Source organism: Neolamprologus multifasciatus, chromosome 6, assembly GCF_963576455.1.
Source record: "Neolamprologus multifasciatus chromosome 6, fNeoMul1.2, whole genome shotgun sequence".
NCBI lineage: Eukaryota > Metazoa > Chordata > Actinopteri > Cichliformes > Cichlidae > Neolamprologus > Neolamprologus multifasciatus.
The window spans coordinates 5,012,479-5,029,024 of record NC_140444.1 but is presented as its reverse complement, the minus strand read 5'-3'; the positions used below and the strand labels follow the sequence as shown (position 1 = coordinate 5,029,024).

The following is a 16,546-nucleotide window of genomic DNA, read 5'->3' as shown; positions in this document are numbered from 1 at the left end:
CCCCGCCATCACCAAGTGCTCATGGAGGATCAACTGGACACTGATGAGTTTTTCGCTTTAATATTGTGGGTTTTGTGATTTACACCTTTGAATATAAAGCACCTGTTGTTTTTGTGAGGTGGTACTAAATGAATAAAACCCAACATATTATGGGATGTTACACAAACCTTGCATATAAGTGATTACTGTCAGTAGATTTAGGAGAAGTCAAACTTTGATAAACTCTCATGTTTGCGTTGTGTTTTTATGGATGTCCAGATCTGATCTACAGGCCAGTGTTTTGTCCTTGACTCTGTCACTCCGTGCACACTCTGACAGAGATCGCATTATGCAACCAGAGCTGACGTTGTCGTGCAACTGAACTAGAATGTGATGCGCTTAAAACCAGCCTGCGGGATCTCTCCTTCTCACAGTCACAGCTGAGAGAGAGGGCAGAATGATTTAATGAAGGAAGAGGGGGATTATATGATATATGCAGGTCAACATCTGCCTCAGAAGGGTCCAAACACGAGGAGAAAATACACATCACAGTTTTGCTCATTCTTTGGCGCTTCAGTTCCTGCTGTTTGTGTTCTGTTAGATTCTCGTCTGCAGGGGGCGTGCTGGTGGAGCTGTCTGCTTTTGAATGGGGGTGTGCTCTGTTCCCATGAGCACTGGTGAGCAGCAGCTGAGCGCTTCCCATCATTTCGCTGTAAAACCTGCCGGAGAAAAACTCGCTTAGCTGCAGCTAATACCCGCGCAATCATGTTCTGCAGACGGGCATGGCAGAGAGTCGGGCCGCTGGCATGGAGGTCTTTCAAGCCGACACCCAGATACGGTGAGTCAGGACATTTAATGGGACTTTCCAGGAATTATTACTGTGGCGTTAATTAGAGTAATTAAGTAGAGTTTATAGAATAGTTGTGCTCGTTTATTTTCTGCTGCTGCCAGTTCAGTTTATTATTATTTTTAATGATTTTGTGGGTTGAGAAAGGGAAAAGTAAAAGTCCCATAAAGAGACGCACTTGCGGGCTTTCCAGTCGAGCTGCAGCAGTCTGATAAAGAAGGTGTGTGCTCTGGGAACACACTGAAGTTTACCACTTAAAATATTACATATTTCAACTTTGTTACAATAAATAATCCAATATTTGAACAGAAATAACAATTAAAGGCGATTCTTTATGATGCCTTTAAGGAGTGTAGACGCTATAATTACGTCCTAAATCCAGTTTATCTGGATAACAACGTTTATAACCTATTAGTGAACAAAATATCTGTTTTTCAGAATAATTATTTTTAAAATCTGAATCTGGAGAGCGTGCAATGACGGAGATTTCAGACTGGCTCTATTTTCACGCATGCCTGCCTGCCTGGCCCGGATCATCCTTTAGTTTGGGATCAGAGCTTTGTGGAATTCAGCCCGAGGCAAAGCTGCTGCTTCTGCTGCTTTAATTTCCTGCTGAGAAATCTGTGGCAAAATGCTGCAAACCAGGCTACATCTGGCCACGATAGAAGGTTTTTGTGTTTTTGAACTTACAAGCAGGCCAAAAAACCAAAAACAAACCCAGAAGATGTGACATGAAAGAAAGGAGGTGAATACTGCTATTACTTTCTAACTACACACCAGCTCGACACACTGCATCCTAAGTATGCAGCAAGTCCCTTCCTGTTTGACCATCATGTCCTCAGACATGTCTATCTTGTCTGCTGTTCCCTGACACGCATTTCTATGTTTACAGGCTTGAACCCAGCAGCCAGGATTAAGTGATTACCTGTATAAATAACCCGTATAAGTAACCTGTCCCTGCACTGTGCTGCTGTGTCATTGGTATTAGAGCAGTAGGAGGACAAACCTCAGCTCTGTTTTGGGTTTGTAATTCAGCGGAGCTGCAGTGAAACTTTGCACAGTGCTCTTAAATATAAAGTCAAAAACAGAGACAGCGAGTCGGCTTCGATAAAAGGTGGATGGGACGGTAAAAGCTGCAGTTTAGCACAAAGAGTGGGAAGAGGAGGGAAATGGTTCTGCCCAAAGATAAAAATAAGCTAAAAGCATCTCTAAAGCTCACTGAAGCCATTTTTACAACTCACGCATGAACTCCAGACGATGCTGAAGAGTCACTTTAGGAAACAGATGTAGCATATAAATGGAAAAGGTCTGTATGATGGCCAGACATACTAGCAATGCTAGAAAAACCCTGGTTTAGCTACGCAGTTGCCTGCAGTCATGCAGGTTTAACAGGACATGACACAGACTTTGTGTTATATGCATATATCCTGTTGGGACTTGTATGTGTTTTCTCACGGTTTACTTTCACTCAAAACTACCATCATAGGTTTAAGCTCTGAAAGCTCATTGGTTAAGTTTAGGCACTGAAGGAAAAGCATGTTTGGTTAGGTTCCGGCAGAACAGCTAAACAATTACATAATAATAATAATGGATTGCATTTATATAGCACTTTTTGGGGCCTTTACAATTCCACTATTCATTCACTCTCACATTCACACACTGGTGGAGGCAGCTACAGCTGTAGCCACAGCTGCCCTGGAGCAGACTGACAGAAGCGAGGCTGCCATATCGCGCCATCGGCCCATCTGGCCATCACCAGTAGGCGATAGGTGAAGTGTCTTGCCCAACCTTCCTGTTACAAGACGAACTGCCAACTCTTTGAGCCACGATCGCCCTACATAAATTCAGTTTAAAGCTTTTTGAAGCCAATGAATGAGGCTGTAGATAGATTTAAGCCTTAGTGCTTTCTGGGTTCATGGTGTCACTTCATCTACTTTAAAGGGAACACATTATGCTTTTATTTTTTATCTCTAATGCTCTACGAGAGTAGCTTTGCTTGATCCACGGTTCAAAACAATCCTTCCTTCCAGAGCTGTGTGCCTGATGTAAGCGATGTCCGCTTTCACTGACGTCATCCAGAGCCAACAGTAGAAAATAGTTTGAAGCAGGCTGAAGCTTGAACTTTTGGTTCACAGGGATTGTTTTCACCTCATAATTCCACCGTTCTAACAGTTAATATTTGACAGAAAATGTGCAAAAGCATAATGGATCTCATTTAAGATTTCAAAATGTGCCTAGGCCATTTGGCGCAGTTCTTCTGAACCTGTGAGAACAAAGTGACGTTTATAAGAGAAGCGTTTTTCTTGTATTATTGAGCTGAGGTTGAGTCTTGCAGGCTCTGTTTTCAGTCTTTCTGATTAAACCAGTTTCAACCTTGTGAAAAGCAGTGGCTGGCGAGGTATGTGCTGGATGACAAAGAACAATCGATAAAGTTTAAATGTCAGTCAGTGGAAAAGTCAAAAGTGACAGGATGGGTTAGGATTTGCATGAACACACACAAACAAAGAGGGGCGAGATGTGCTGCACCCTGTGTTCACTCTCACAGTGTGTGAGCGTGAGAGGTCCAGATAGGAAGAGATTAGATTGAGGCAGTGTGATTTTATTTATGCCAACCTGCTTGCACCACCTTTAAACACCAGCTGATCTTTTTGCAGCTGCACTCGTCACCAACACCACAGCGGCAGTCCTGATTTGTGCTAAATGACTACTCCATATGAATTTGAACCCACTGCTTTATGTTGTTTGTTTTGATGCAAATCTGAGATCATCATTCAGGAAGTCTTAGTGTTTGTGTAGTGTGTGTGTGCGCGCGTGTGTGCCGGGGGTTTAATTTAAGCAAAGATTCAGTGTTTGGCTTGGCTGCTGCTAAATCTTTCCATCTCCTCTGCTACAAATGACCGGGCTGTATTGTGTAACTGGATTAAGGGATGGAGACATGTTGACGCTGTTGACGCACTGTTCTTCGTGCCCGTCGTGCTTCTGATGGAGCGACAGTTTTCTGAACAAAATAAACTCACAAAGTGTCAGAGCTGAAGTGGTTTCTATCCACGACTCTCCAGTATTAGTACTGATTCTCATTTTAAACGCACTTACGTGTGTTTATATAAATAAATGTCTTTATTACGAGCTCGCCGGATAACTGTACCCGTGTGTGTCTCTCCACAGCTCCGGTGCGACACATGGCCTTCGGTGTTCCTGGAGGCTCCACCAACATGACGTACTTTGTTTTGTGTGGCGGCGGCCTCACTGCTGCAGTTGTTTATGTGAGTATCAGACCAGGTTATAGGCGATGGTTTGTAAGTCCACATTTTCACCGTGTGTGTGCTGTTTTTGACTGCTGTAAGCAGGTGTTACACATGGATTTTTCAGGTGAGGAACCTGAACTTGTGCTAAAGCGTGGGCAAAAGAAAATCTTTGCGATCATTTGTATTAATATTTGTTATTTGTGTTGTTTTCCTTTATATGAGCCTGTGGTGCTGCTGCTCTGAGGTTTACTTCTCTTTCTTGATTTAGACAACGTAATTCAGTAATAAGCAGGTGTTATATACTGATTTTGCTCCAGATGCCCATCCTGATGCCACCACAAAGGGATTCATGTCTAAATTGAACACTGATGACTGCTAACATTGATCTAACCCAGTTTTATTTAAACTTTTTCTCACATTTCATTTCAAAAGCTGAAAAAGTTCATGCCTCGCAGCCTGTATTTTATAAAATCAGCAGTTAAACATAAACAAATCCGTGTTAAATTTCACATAAATAGAGGTGCATGTCATCAGTGCAGTAGCATCATTAATTAATTTATTTCCCCTTCAAAGAAAATCATTTCCACCTGGTTGTTCATGTCCGATCAGAGGTGCTCATCCCAGAGTATGAGAACCTATAAGAACCACTGCCTGCTCTGCACCAGGCCTACCTCACCACTGCAAAATGAGGTTAACCTGCACAAGACCACCTAGTGCTACAGATTCACTGTAGTTAACATGAATTACAACATTACAAATAACCTTTAAATTTAAGATGATCAAATAACACTTGTTGACCAATCCTTACCTTTGTCTGTTTCACACAGTTTTTTCTATTCTTGGTTCTGTGTGATGTCACTGGGAGAGGATATCCCTAATATGGTCATCTCTGGCACACAAGTCAACTGCTGCTTAAACACGTGGTTTACAGGAGACAGAATAATTAAATATTACTGCTGCACACATTCTCAATGAGAATACATTTATTAAGTCACAAAGTTTAGCTAAACGTGCAGCAGTTCTATTCAGTTATTTCATTAAAGACTTGTCATGTGTTCAGGTGTGCAGAGATTTTGAACTAGTTGTTTACGTGAAGAAAGTTTTCCAAAGGGGAGGGGGTGGTGGGGTTAAGATAGAGGATGAACGGAGAGGTTCAAGGTCCAATACAAGATGACTGAGGATTATTTTGAAGTGTTAGTCATGCAAAGCTAGTGCAAGAATAGAAACGCAGAGCTGGAAATGAAAGTAACTCGTCCCCCTTTTTCTACTTTTCAATAAATTTGTGTTTTTCAGTGTTATACAGGAGTGTAAAAAAGGTCTGCTCTCTTTTTACATCTTCAAAGAAACAAAATCTTCCAGAACAACAAGCTGCTGTACTGGATATATGGTAGTTTTACAGGCTTCTGTCCTTGCTGGTGCAAACTGGGAGCGATGCAGTGTGAAGCCAGCCTGGTCTGCAGACGTTACCACAGCTCAGACGCTGGACGGGACAAAAGAGGCTCTTTGTGCTTTTTGACAATCTCTCCCTTTTTGCTGCCATTGTTCGGTCAAATTTGTCCCCCGGTCACCGTCAGGCTCTTGGCAAAGCAAACAAGTGTGTCTGACTGTGTTTGTCAGCTTGAGGTTGGATTTTGCTTCGTGCCGTTATCATTAGCTGTGTGCTGGAATGTAATGAGTACATGTCTGCTGTGTTTCTCTCAGGCATACAAGACGGTCAACGATGATACCGAGCGTTACGAGGAAAGACTCGCCAACATGGGCTCCATGGCGAAGGGTTAGCTACTTTCTCACACACACACTCAAAAACAAACACTGTCACCCACAACTCAGCTTTGTGAACATGACATTGTGCAAACCTTACACGCTGCACAGACAAGACACGATTTCAACTTATGTGATCACAGCTAAAGCAAGAGAAGGTCTGATATGCAACTTAAAACACTAATTTCTTGTAAATTAAATGATTTTCAAACCTTCTATTTAACCAGTATGTGAAACTCAAGGATAGGCAGCACCAGCCTAGCTTGTTTTTGATAGTAGAAAAGCTGGAGATCCTACAGGAAACTCACACAGTCACAGTGAGTCAAAGGAGCTTGCAAAGAAAAGCGTCTGGACTTCTTTAAGTTACTTGAAGACGTTTCACCTCTCATCCGAGAAGCTTCTTCAGTTCTAAGGTCAAATGGTGGAGAGTCCCAGATATAAACCTAGTGGGAGTTTCCCCCCACAGAGGGACAAAAGGACCTGATGATCCTCTAATCGCCTGAGCTAAGGTGTGAAACTGGCTCAGGCGATTAGAGGATCATCAGGGGGTCCTTTGAGAACCTTCACAGACACAGTCACAGTGAGAGAGTGCAAACTCCCCACAGAGCTCCCGTGTGTGGGTTCAAACACAGCGATGAATGAAGAGCCCCGAAACACCATCCATGACTGTAAAAGGACCGGTTTTATCAAAGAAATCCCTCACCGTGAGCCTCCTCTCTACAACAGGTTAAAATGGTGCTACTTCAGCTTGTGCCATTAAGATTAAAATTCCCCAAGGTGTGACAGCATGTCTGTAACTGTTTAATCGAAGGCAGAAAGGAAGAAGCGAATGTTTTTCAGGGCTGATTCCAGCTTCACCAGCTGCACGGTAGACTGATCACTCTGAATGGCTTCATCGTGCCTGTCTGTTTTGATTTCTGTCTGCGCAATTTTTGTCTGCTCAGCCCGGAGAGTCCATGGCGCTGTGCCCAGAGCCGTTAACTGAGCTGTAATGGTGCTAAGCAGCAGCTGTCAGTGGGTTAGTTGTGATCATGCAGCATTGAAGTGTTGTTTTCACTCCGAAATAAGAAGTCAAAGTGCTGCTGCTTACAGCGATGGAGAGGAAACCACCTCTGGTCTTTAAGGAGCTGAATGCACACATTAACTTACGTGCTTTGCATCTATAACAGCTTCAGTTCTTCTGGGAAAGCTTTCCATAACATTTAATGTGTTTAGGGGAGTTTTGACCATTCTTCCAGAAGTGCATTTCAGACACCAATGATGGACGAGAAGGCCGACATCGCTGTGCTCGTCCCAAAGGTGTTCTGTCGGGTTGATGTCAGGACTCTGTGCAGGCCAGTCAAGTTCTTCCACACCAAACTCATCCATGTCTTTATGGACCCTGCCTCGTGCACTGCAGTGCAGTCATGTTGGAACAGGAAGGAGCCATCCCCAGACTGTTGCCACACAGTTAAACGTCTTGCTGTGCTGAAGCATTAAGTTCCTTTCACCGGAGCTAAGGGGCCGAGCCCAGTTCCTGAAAACAAGCCATGCACTGTAAACCCCCCACTACCAAACCTTACACTTGGCACAATGCAGTCAGACAAGTCAGACAGTTGGCAACCCGCTCTGTGATTTTTCTTGGCCTACTACTTCATGGCTGAGTTTGTCATTCCCAATCACTTCCACTTTGTTATAATGCCCCCATAGTATATAGTGCTTGATTTTATACACCTGTGGCCATGGAAGTGAGTGGAACACCTGAGCTCAGTGAGTAAATACGTTTGGCAAAATAGTACAAGTTCCTTGAAAGGAACAGTGTAGACTGAAAGATTGACGTTGTTTACAGGTTTGAAAGGTGGGAGTTAAACCTGCATTCTTTCTAATGGCCAGTAGGGGGTGAATTGTGTCGCTGTAAAACCAGAACAGTAAACAAAAATGTGAGAAAAACAAACCTACCACTCACGTGATGTAAAACCTTAGAAAAAGCTTTCCTCCTGGGTTTATGCTCTCAGTCACTAGTTTAAACTAGTATTTAACCACATTATGTTTAAACTAGTTAAGAATCCCATTGTGGTCTTTTAAATTCTTTATCACGTATTTAGTGGTGATTCAAGCAAAATTCCATCGTGGATACAAATTTTGGTGGCTGTTAAGCTATTTATGTGTGACACATGAATGAAACACAAACGGAGACTGTAACATCACACGCACGTCAGTATGAAGGCTACAAAAACAAAATAACTAATTTCTAAAATATTACACACACACACACATACGTGGTAAAATCATTATAGTACGATTGGTCTGTTAGAGGAAAATAGGAAAATAAATAAGTGTATGATGTAAGGCCAGTCTAACTTATGACTGACAACTCAGTACTCTACGCATGTGCTCTGTTTCCCAGTTAATGATACTGGTTTCAGAAATCTAATATGGCAACAGCCAAAAATGTCCATAATATTAGCTCAGATTTGGACCCTGAGATGTTAAACTTTATCTCTAAAGTGCTGAGCTTTGATTCTGGGAGTGGTAATAATATATTTCTGTCTTTCACTGACATGTTAGGATAAGATTATCCTTCACTTTGCTCATGTTTACAGTTTTAACAGCAGCTATGTCACCTTTTAGTCCTCAAAGACCTAAAGTCTTGACCTTTGAGCCTTCTTTATCTGCTGCTGGAAGTCTCGTATCAAATAGCTTTTAATGCTGGAAAAATGAAACCTACATTAATAAAAGTGCACAGTTGCTTTCGTCTTTAATCTCCAGAGGTTAATACTTTATTCAGGCACAGATAAAACAAGCATCACATAGCTAACATGTACTTCACATGTTTCTCTTTCTGGCCTCTTACGCTGCAGCTTCTTCAGCAAAGGCAGCACCAGAGGCAGCTCCACCTGCAGCTGAGCCTGCACCGGTGGAGGAGGAAGCCCCTGCTGCTGAGGTCATCGCTGAGTCGGCCCCGGCTACTGCTGCTGCAGAACCTGTAGGAGAGACAGCTGCTGAACCTGTTGTGGAAGCTGCGTCTGAAGAAGCAGAAGCCGCCGCCGTCTCTGAGGCGGTCGTTCCAGAGGCAGCAGCTGAGTCAGCAGAGACGGAGGATGCCGCTCCACCTGTGGAGGCAGAGGTGGTTGCTGAAGTGGCTGTGGAGGCCCCAGCAGAGGAACCTGTGGCAGAAAACGCTGGTACGGCAGCAGTAGATCTCACTCCACCTGCTGAAGCCGAGGTCGCCCCTGCTGCAGAGGTGGCTGCTTAAACCTGTGATGGCTCGATAGTTCACCCAATTGGATGTGCTCTGTCCCTCCTCGCTGCCCCAGAAAAACGGACTCATTAACCCCATTTTTTTGATAATGAGCGAAAAAAAATGTAGTTTCAGTCGTTTTAAAAAAATCTGTTGGGGGTTCATCAGTCCAGTTTTCAGCTCCCCTCCATCCCTTAGCTCTCCTAATGCTTCACATCCAAGAACATCTGGAATTAGTCTGTATGATTAGAGCCACTGTAGAAAACTATGTCTGTATAGAAAATCTATCACAAAAAGGAAGAAATCCAAATTATAATTTGGATACTGTACAGTACACGGGGTAAATATAATGGACAGAACTAAGTTGGTAATTAATGTTTTAGAAAAATCTGATTTTAAGTGCTCTTAAAACAGGACAGCCCTGTTTCTTGTTCCTTTCCAGCAGGTTTAGATGGTATTTTATGTGTTCAGCCGTGTTTTCTTTCAACCTCTAAACTCACCGTGAAGAGTTACCTGAACCAGTTAGCTCTTTGTTAGCAGACTGCAGTGCTGGTCTTGTGTTCTCAAACTATAAAACAGTTTTTGCACAGAGTGAGACGTGGTTAAAACTTCATTTCCTACTTTGTCTTCTTTTTTAAAAATCTCGTGCAGTAAGATGCTTTCTCAAATTCATCATTACCACATATCCATCTTATTCTTCCACAGCTACACCGACCTGCACTCACTTTATTTGCCCGGCACACATTTCTATTTCGTTGCCAATTTGTTCCCTAAAAAATCAAAGTTCTCTTTTTGTTGCTGCTGTCTTTTTCCTCTTTTATAGAAAATGCATTCACCCTTATGTCCGTGCATTGAAAATGGTCTTTGGTACAGCTGTAATAAAGATTTTCTTTAGTCTCTCAGATGTTTTTGCTTGTTGCTCCACACCATTAATATTGTATTTGGAGTAGAAACACCTACTTCCTGTAGAAAAGCTCCTTATCCCGAAGAATCCCTGTGCTGTGTTCATGCTCCTGTCTGGCTTCAGCTCGACTGCCATCGAACTAAGAAGTTTTTCCAGCCTTCATAATTGATTTCACAGTATTTCCCACTCACAGAATAATGAGCAGAAAGAAACATCTGTTAAAAAAAATGCTGAAAAATAAATATAAATGCAAAAATAACCACATGGTTACAAGTGCACAGAGGGGATATGACTAATACTTGTTTAAACGCTTGATTGTTTGAAAAAGAAATTCATCTGGAGAACAATATAAGAATGTGAATAAGGAATTAGTGTCTACAATACCAGAAAAGAGTATATTGCATTAAACCTGGGATTTGTAGTCTTCTGTAGAGTGCCTGAACCTGTGGTGACTGTAAAAGATCCAGTAATAGATTCCTGGTCAAGGTAAGTGGAATTAATAGAAGATGTAAGAAATTATGTTTTTTATTCATAAAAATTAGTGAGAATGGTTTAAATTCCATTTAAAGGTCTTAAATAAGCACAACGCGAGTTTAGAGCACACTCTAGTCACACTTGTGATGTAGTGCAAAACTAAAGTAGATTTTAAAATGTTGGCATTGAAGTAAATCTGTTGATTTTTAACAGCTAGAAGGTTTTTCATCAAAACCTGTTTCTCAGCCATTACCTCGTGTCTTTTTCCCTCCATCAGAGTCCGCACCAGAGCTGCTCACAGATGTTAAGCTCTTGACCGGCTCAACAGCTGAAATTGCCGCAGCTTCTGTTGGTGAGACGGATCCGATGGAGACTGTCCAACAAACTGAAGGTGAAGGAAAGGTGCTTGAAACTGAAGCTTTGGAAGAAGCATCAGAGGCAGTGGCCAAGGAAGCATCTGAAGAGGGAGCAGGTGTAGAAGGTGAGGAGGAGGTGAAGTCTGGAGAGGGTGAGAAAAGTGCAGAAGATGCTCAGACTCCAGCTGCTGAAGAAGTGATAATGGTGGTGACATCTGCTCTGGCTGCAGCTGTGGACGAGGAGGCAGCGGCTGGATCTCATCCTGAGGAAACAACATCTCCAATGCCCATTGTGGACGAGGCAGAAGCTGAAGTTCGACCTGCTCCTGAGGAGGCCATTGCTGCTGAAGATGCTGCTCCTGCTGAGGCTGTCTCCTCTGAAGATGCTGCTCCTGCTGAGGAGGCCACAGTCACCAGTGAAGCTGCCCCACTGGATGAGATTTCACCAGCTGACCAGGCAGCAGCTGAAACACCTGCAGAGGAGACAGCTGAAGCTGCTGTCAGCACGACTCAGCTGGCAGCAGCCTCCGCTGGAGCGGACCTAAAGGTTCTTTCCGTTGCAGAAGCAGAGCCTACATCAGGAGCTCCTGTGCATGAGGAGAAACCCTGCCACTCCTGCCACTGTGCTCCCTCAGCAGGAGAGGAGGTGGCGCCACCTGCTGCTGTAGGAGAGGAGCTGATCACTGATGGTGCTGTGGATACCTCACAAGAAGCCAAGGATGCAGCCTCAGCACAAAGTAAGAATAAAAACTCCTCCACTTAAACATTGTTTCAGCTGAAATTCTGCATCATCTATGTTCCAACCCGGTCTGAGAAGCAAGGGATCAACAATGTAGTGAAACTGTGAAGTGAGAATTATTTACCACTTCACATAAAGTTAAAACAGTATTGAAAGTATTAATATCAAATTGTAGTTTTGAAACAAATAGGTTTTAGTTTGACCTCAAAATGCAAAAATCAGACAAAAACTAAAATCCTAGGTTTTAGTTTAGTTTAGTTCTGCTCGAGCAAAACTGAACAAACAAAAGACAAAGAGGAACCCGGAGTGCAGGATCTGTTGCTTTTAGCCTACTTTATCTTGTCAGGCAGCTTCTATTTTTGTGATTTCTCGGTAAAGCAGGTCTGCCAGCAGTCAGTCCTGAGCATGCACACAGTGAATCGGTTAATTCATGATTTAACAAGAGGGGGCAATTACTTTGTCAGGTAATGTCAGGTTGGTTTGGATACCATTTTCCCTTAATAAATGTAAAAATATAAAATCTGTATTTTATTGGGTTATCCTTGTCTGATGATCTGAAACAAAACAAACAAAAAAAATAAGAAATCAAAAAGAGGACAAATACTTTTTCACAGCACCGTAAATATTGGCTGATCACACGGCACAATAATAATCATCGCAAAGACACAAAAACAGAAATGATGATATATGAAATCAATTATGATGATATTTTTTTGTTTATGTAATATGTGCATAAAAATAAGGATAAGTTGGTATGGTGCAGCCACAGTGACACGGGGAGGAATTCAGTAGACTTACAGCTCTGTCTGGTGATATTTCTGTAGCACTTCCCTATCAAGTTGAACAAACAAGTTTTATCTTTTAGTATAAAAAGATCTTGAACTTAGTTTGTAGTGTGTATTAATATATTTGCACTTTACTGCTGTTTAAGGATCAGGGAAGAAGGGGAATTGTGACTATATGAAGAATAAAATATTGGGAAGTGAAACCCAAAACATCACGAAAAAGAAAACAATTATCAAATTGTTAAAGTAAAACAGGAAACGGCCGAAAGGAAAGAACGCTGAGACTAACACCAAACAAGATGGCATAAAAAAAGGAAACACAAGAGATCAGAGGAGCTCGTGCAGAAACAAAGAGAGAGGGAAACAATGAGGGCGCTAGAAACACGAGAACCAAAGCAGAGCTACAAGGAACGAAGATCAAAAAATCAAAACAGGAATCCAAAAATTCAACAAACACAAAAATCAAATCTCAAAGAAAAAAGGAAACTAACAACACAATCTTTGGACAAATACAGGGAGTTATACTACGTTTAGATAAAGCTGAGATAAAAATAAAAAGAATCACCACAGGAAGGCAAAACCTCGGGTTCTCAGAGCTGAAAAAGACCAAAGTTGTGGCCATCAAAGCTGATGAACCTTCCTAGATGACCAAATACAACTCATTATCAGTAAATAAATAAAGTAGGTCACTCACTGGTTCCCTAACGGCCTCCTTGCCTCTCATTCATGAAAACTTTGCGAACTCCCCCAAACGCTAAATGTATCCCTGTTCGAGTTTGCCCTCGAAAACAAGCAAAGACAGCAGTAAAGCCTTTCCTGTGTTTGGCTCTGACCAGATGTATTTCTGCCTGTATCCACAGAGACAAAGGAGTCTAACTGGACTGTAAAACGCTGCTCAGTCATGTAATTTTACAGTTAAGAAGGTAAAGCAGCACAGCTGTACACAGACCTAAAGAGAGTTAAATGGACAAATATGCACACATCTTAGCAGCTCACACTGTAACAGCTCCAGTGGGTCTCATAAACATTCACAGACACTTTTCTCTGCTTCCTACAGTCATGTACACCGAGTGAATGCGTTTCTGTCTCCTTTAAGTTGAAGTTGTGCTTGTTTTCTTGCAGCCATGGAGGCGACGGTGGTGGTGATAGCCCAGTCGTGACGGGATGTGCCTTCCACAACACTCGCCTATCTGTCAACCAAGCCAGAGCGACCGGCAGAAAACAAAAAACACGAATAGAGGTAGTCGCAGGTGTGACCGACTCAAACGTCCTTTCTGAAATGTTATCAGAGTTGTCTTCTGTATTAGTGCTTGTGAGGTGATTCCTATCATGTCCTCTAGGTGCCACTGTTGCAAAACCTTTCATGATCAGCTGAGGCTTCTTTAAATCTTTCAGTAGGCAGTGGAAGTGGGTTACTGTAATACTGTGGTGTATTTTAGCACGGTGATAGACCACTTTTATAGACAATAAGTTTGCCAATGTGGACAAGAATTTTTAATGGGAGTGTCACCTCAGTGTGGTTTACCTGCTCATATCAGCTCACATACATATAATAACTTTATTTCAGAACCACAGTTAAAGACTTCTTCAAAATATTTACAAAAAACAAACTTAAAACAGTAGAAAGTTTATAAAATGAGAACTGTACACATAGATTTATAAAGGTGAGGAAAAGCATCAGATTCGATAACAGATAACAAAATCCAAAAGAGCAAATACACAGAGAACAGAAGAGGAAAATCAATGAAGTGAAGAGTAGGGGCACCTTCAGAATTTTTTTTCCATAGGGGTGGCCACTAAAAACATTGGGAATTTCCAGTTTTATTATGCTGTTGTCAAATATTGGTTACTTAAAAAATGAGAAGAGAAGAGAAGGGCAGGACTATTTATACACCTGGGGCTAACAGGTTTTGTGTTACTCTAACGAAATGGTACTAAAACAGGAGAATGAGACACAGGTGAAAGTAATCAGGATATTCAGACAGATGAGTAAAACCCAAAACAAACTATCAAAATAAAATAAAAAAACAATCCACAAGACAGGAAGAAACACTGAGCATGTGAGAAATCCATCTATCGATCCATTCGGGTGTGAGTTATCGTGCTTGTTGTTACAGGCTGTTCAGTTCTTTTGCAGCACAGTGAGAGCTTGGTCCATATTGCCAATAATACTGTATGTTGGATTTAGTCCTGATCGCAGTTTGACAGCCAGTGCTGTCCTCTGTCCTGGATTCCTAATTTTTATGGATTTCTGTGTGTAGGCAAGCATTGGAAAGTCTCCAGTTTTGTGGCCGCTCGATCTCAAGTGCTTTGAGTGCTCAAGCAGAGTAGAAAAGTGCTGTATAAGAATCAGTCTATTTACCATCTCATATCTGTTTTTTATGGATGCTGTGGTTCCGTTGGCTTCATCAGGTGACGACCTCCAGCTCGCACTGGGGTGGTTCGCAGCTGAGTTTGAAGCAATGAGAATGAAAATGATCTCCTCTGAGCCTGGGTGGACTGCTCACTCTGGGTGAGAGATGAGTTGTTGTGCCAAGTGAAAGAGTTTAAGTATCTCGGGGTCTTGTTCACAAGTGAAACGAACAGGAGACTGACAAACAGATCAGTGTTGCATCTGCAGTGTGGACACTGTACCGGTCTGTTGTGGTGAAGAAAGAGGTGAGCATGAAAATAAAGCTGTCCATTTACCAGTTACCAACCGTACCTATGGTCACAAGCTCAAGGTAGTGAATACAGTGATGTAATCTCAGATACAAGTAATGGAAATTCCTCTAAATTAGAAATAGGGTGAGGAGCTCAGTTATTTGAGTGTCTTAGATTAGAGCCGCTACCCCTCAGCACTGAAAGGAGCCAGCTGAAGTGATTCAAGCATCTGACTACGATGCTTCCTGGGTGCCCTCTGGGTGAGGGCAGACCCAGCACACGCTGGAGAGATTATATCGCTCAGCTGGCTTGGACACATCTTGCTGTCGCCATAAATAAGGCGGAGGAGGTGCCTGGGTAGAGGGAGGTCTGGTCTTCTATGCGTAAGCTGCTCCCCCACGATCCAAACCCAGATAAGTGGCAGAAGATGGATGGATGGATGGATGACAATCTTTTTCTCATAATACAAAGGCAGGTACTTACATGATTGTCTTATTATCCATACATATTAGAAATTTCTAGGTTTTAGTCTTCCTCTACAACTCCAATAAAAAAAATAAGTGGGGTTTAATTTACTCAAAGGAAAAAAGAATTTTGTTTGTCAAATGGCAGAAAAATATTGTTGTTGTTTATATTTTAGCTTCTGCAACAAAAGTTTGCTTTAAGTGGTTTAAATATTAAGTATGTGAACATCAGTGCTTCCAGTTATGTAAGAGTGACACAAAAGCTTTATTTTACATACAGAAATAAACGTGTTATTTATGCACTTTTCCTTCTTTTCTGATACCACTAGCACCTAAAATAATTTAGAAAAAAGTGTTGAAAGGTCAAACACACAAACACAGACACATATACACACATACGGAGGTGAAAATACCTGAAGCAAGAAAATATCCGGTAAACACACTTCCACATCCACACCAACACCTGTCTATACTTACATAAATCTCCATTTATGTGCAGACTGGGTAAGAGAATAAGAGAAAATGATTGTAGATGTATAGATTGAAACTTTGTTTAATATATCTGCATATTAAACAGTAACTTTAATTAGCTTGTAATTAGCAAATTGCTCTGCAAATTACTTCTCTGTTGTCTGATAATGTACTCAAATTTTAAATAAAGTGATGTAATAACTAATGAGATTATATGTTTTTGAGCATTTGTCTGTTCTTTTTGATCTTTTTGGAATAACTTGGTCAAAAGCAAACGGAAGAAGGATAAATGTGTGCCCCCTTTGCTCAAGTTTGTGGTGCAGAACAGGTCGATCTGCTGTCAGATAATTGCATTTCTCTAATAAAAACACTTAAAAGAATAATTTAGAGATTAGACAATTTACTGACAAGCAGTTTCATGGCCAGGTGAGACCTGTTACCTCATTATTTCATGAAAAATAAGCAGATACAAGATCTGGAGTTGATTCCATGTTGTGTTGTTGAACTTAGTAGCTGTTCACTGGAATTCTCATCAGCCACCATTAAGTTGAATACCAAAAAAACCTAAAAACTTTAGAAGTGCCTAAATCTACAGTCCACTATATTCTTAGAAAATGAGGATTATTGTTATTGCTGAGCACTGGCCAGTTCAACAATA

At 41.7% G+C, this 16,546-nt stretch overlaps 1 protein-coding gene across 3 annotated transcripts; it reads left to right on the top strand.

Moving 5' to 3' along the window:
* Positions 1–360: 360 nt before the first annotated feature.
* Positions 361–16,093, top strand: LOC146516221 (uncharacterized). Of its 3 annotated transcripts, XM_085163898.1 has the most exons (8): positions 361–817; positions 3,992–4,089; positions 5,773–5,845; positions 8,673–8,996; positions 10,708–10,911; positions 11,017–11,523; positions 13,171–13,233; positions 13,433–16,093. In XM_085163898.1, the coding sequence occupies exons 1-7, from the start codon at positions 745–747 to the stop codon at positions 13,215–13,217; spliced, it is 1,326 nt and encodes a 441-aa protein (XP_085020024.1). In that variant the 5' UTR covers positions 361–744; the 3' UTR covers positions 13,218–13,233; positions 13,433–16,093. The 3 variants fall into 3 exon arrangements, with proteins under 3 accessions (XP_085020024.1, XP_085020022.1, XP_085020023.1); XM_085163896.1 differs by having other exon boundaries at positions 363–817; positions 10,708–11,523; XM_085163897.1 differs by lacking the exon at positions 13,171–13,233 and having other exon boundaries at positions 365–817; positions 10,708–11,523.
* The last annotated feature ends 453 nt before the right edge of the window (positions 16,094–16,546 follow it).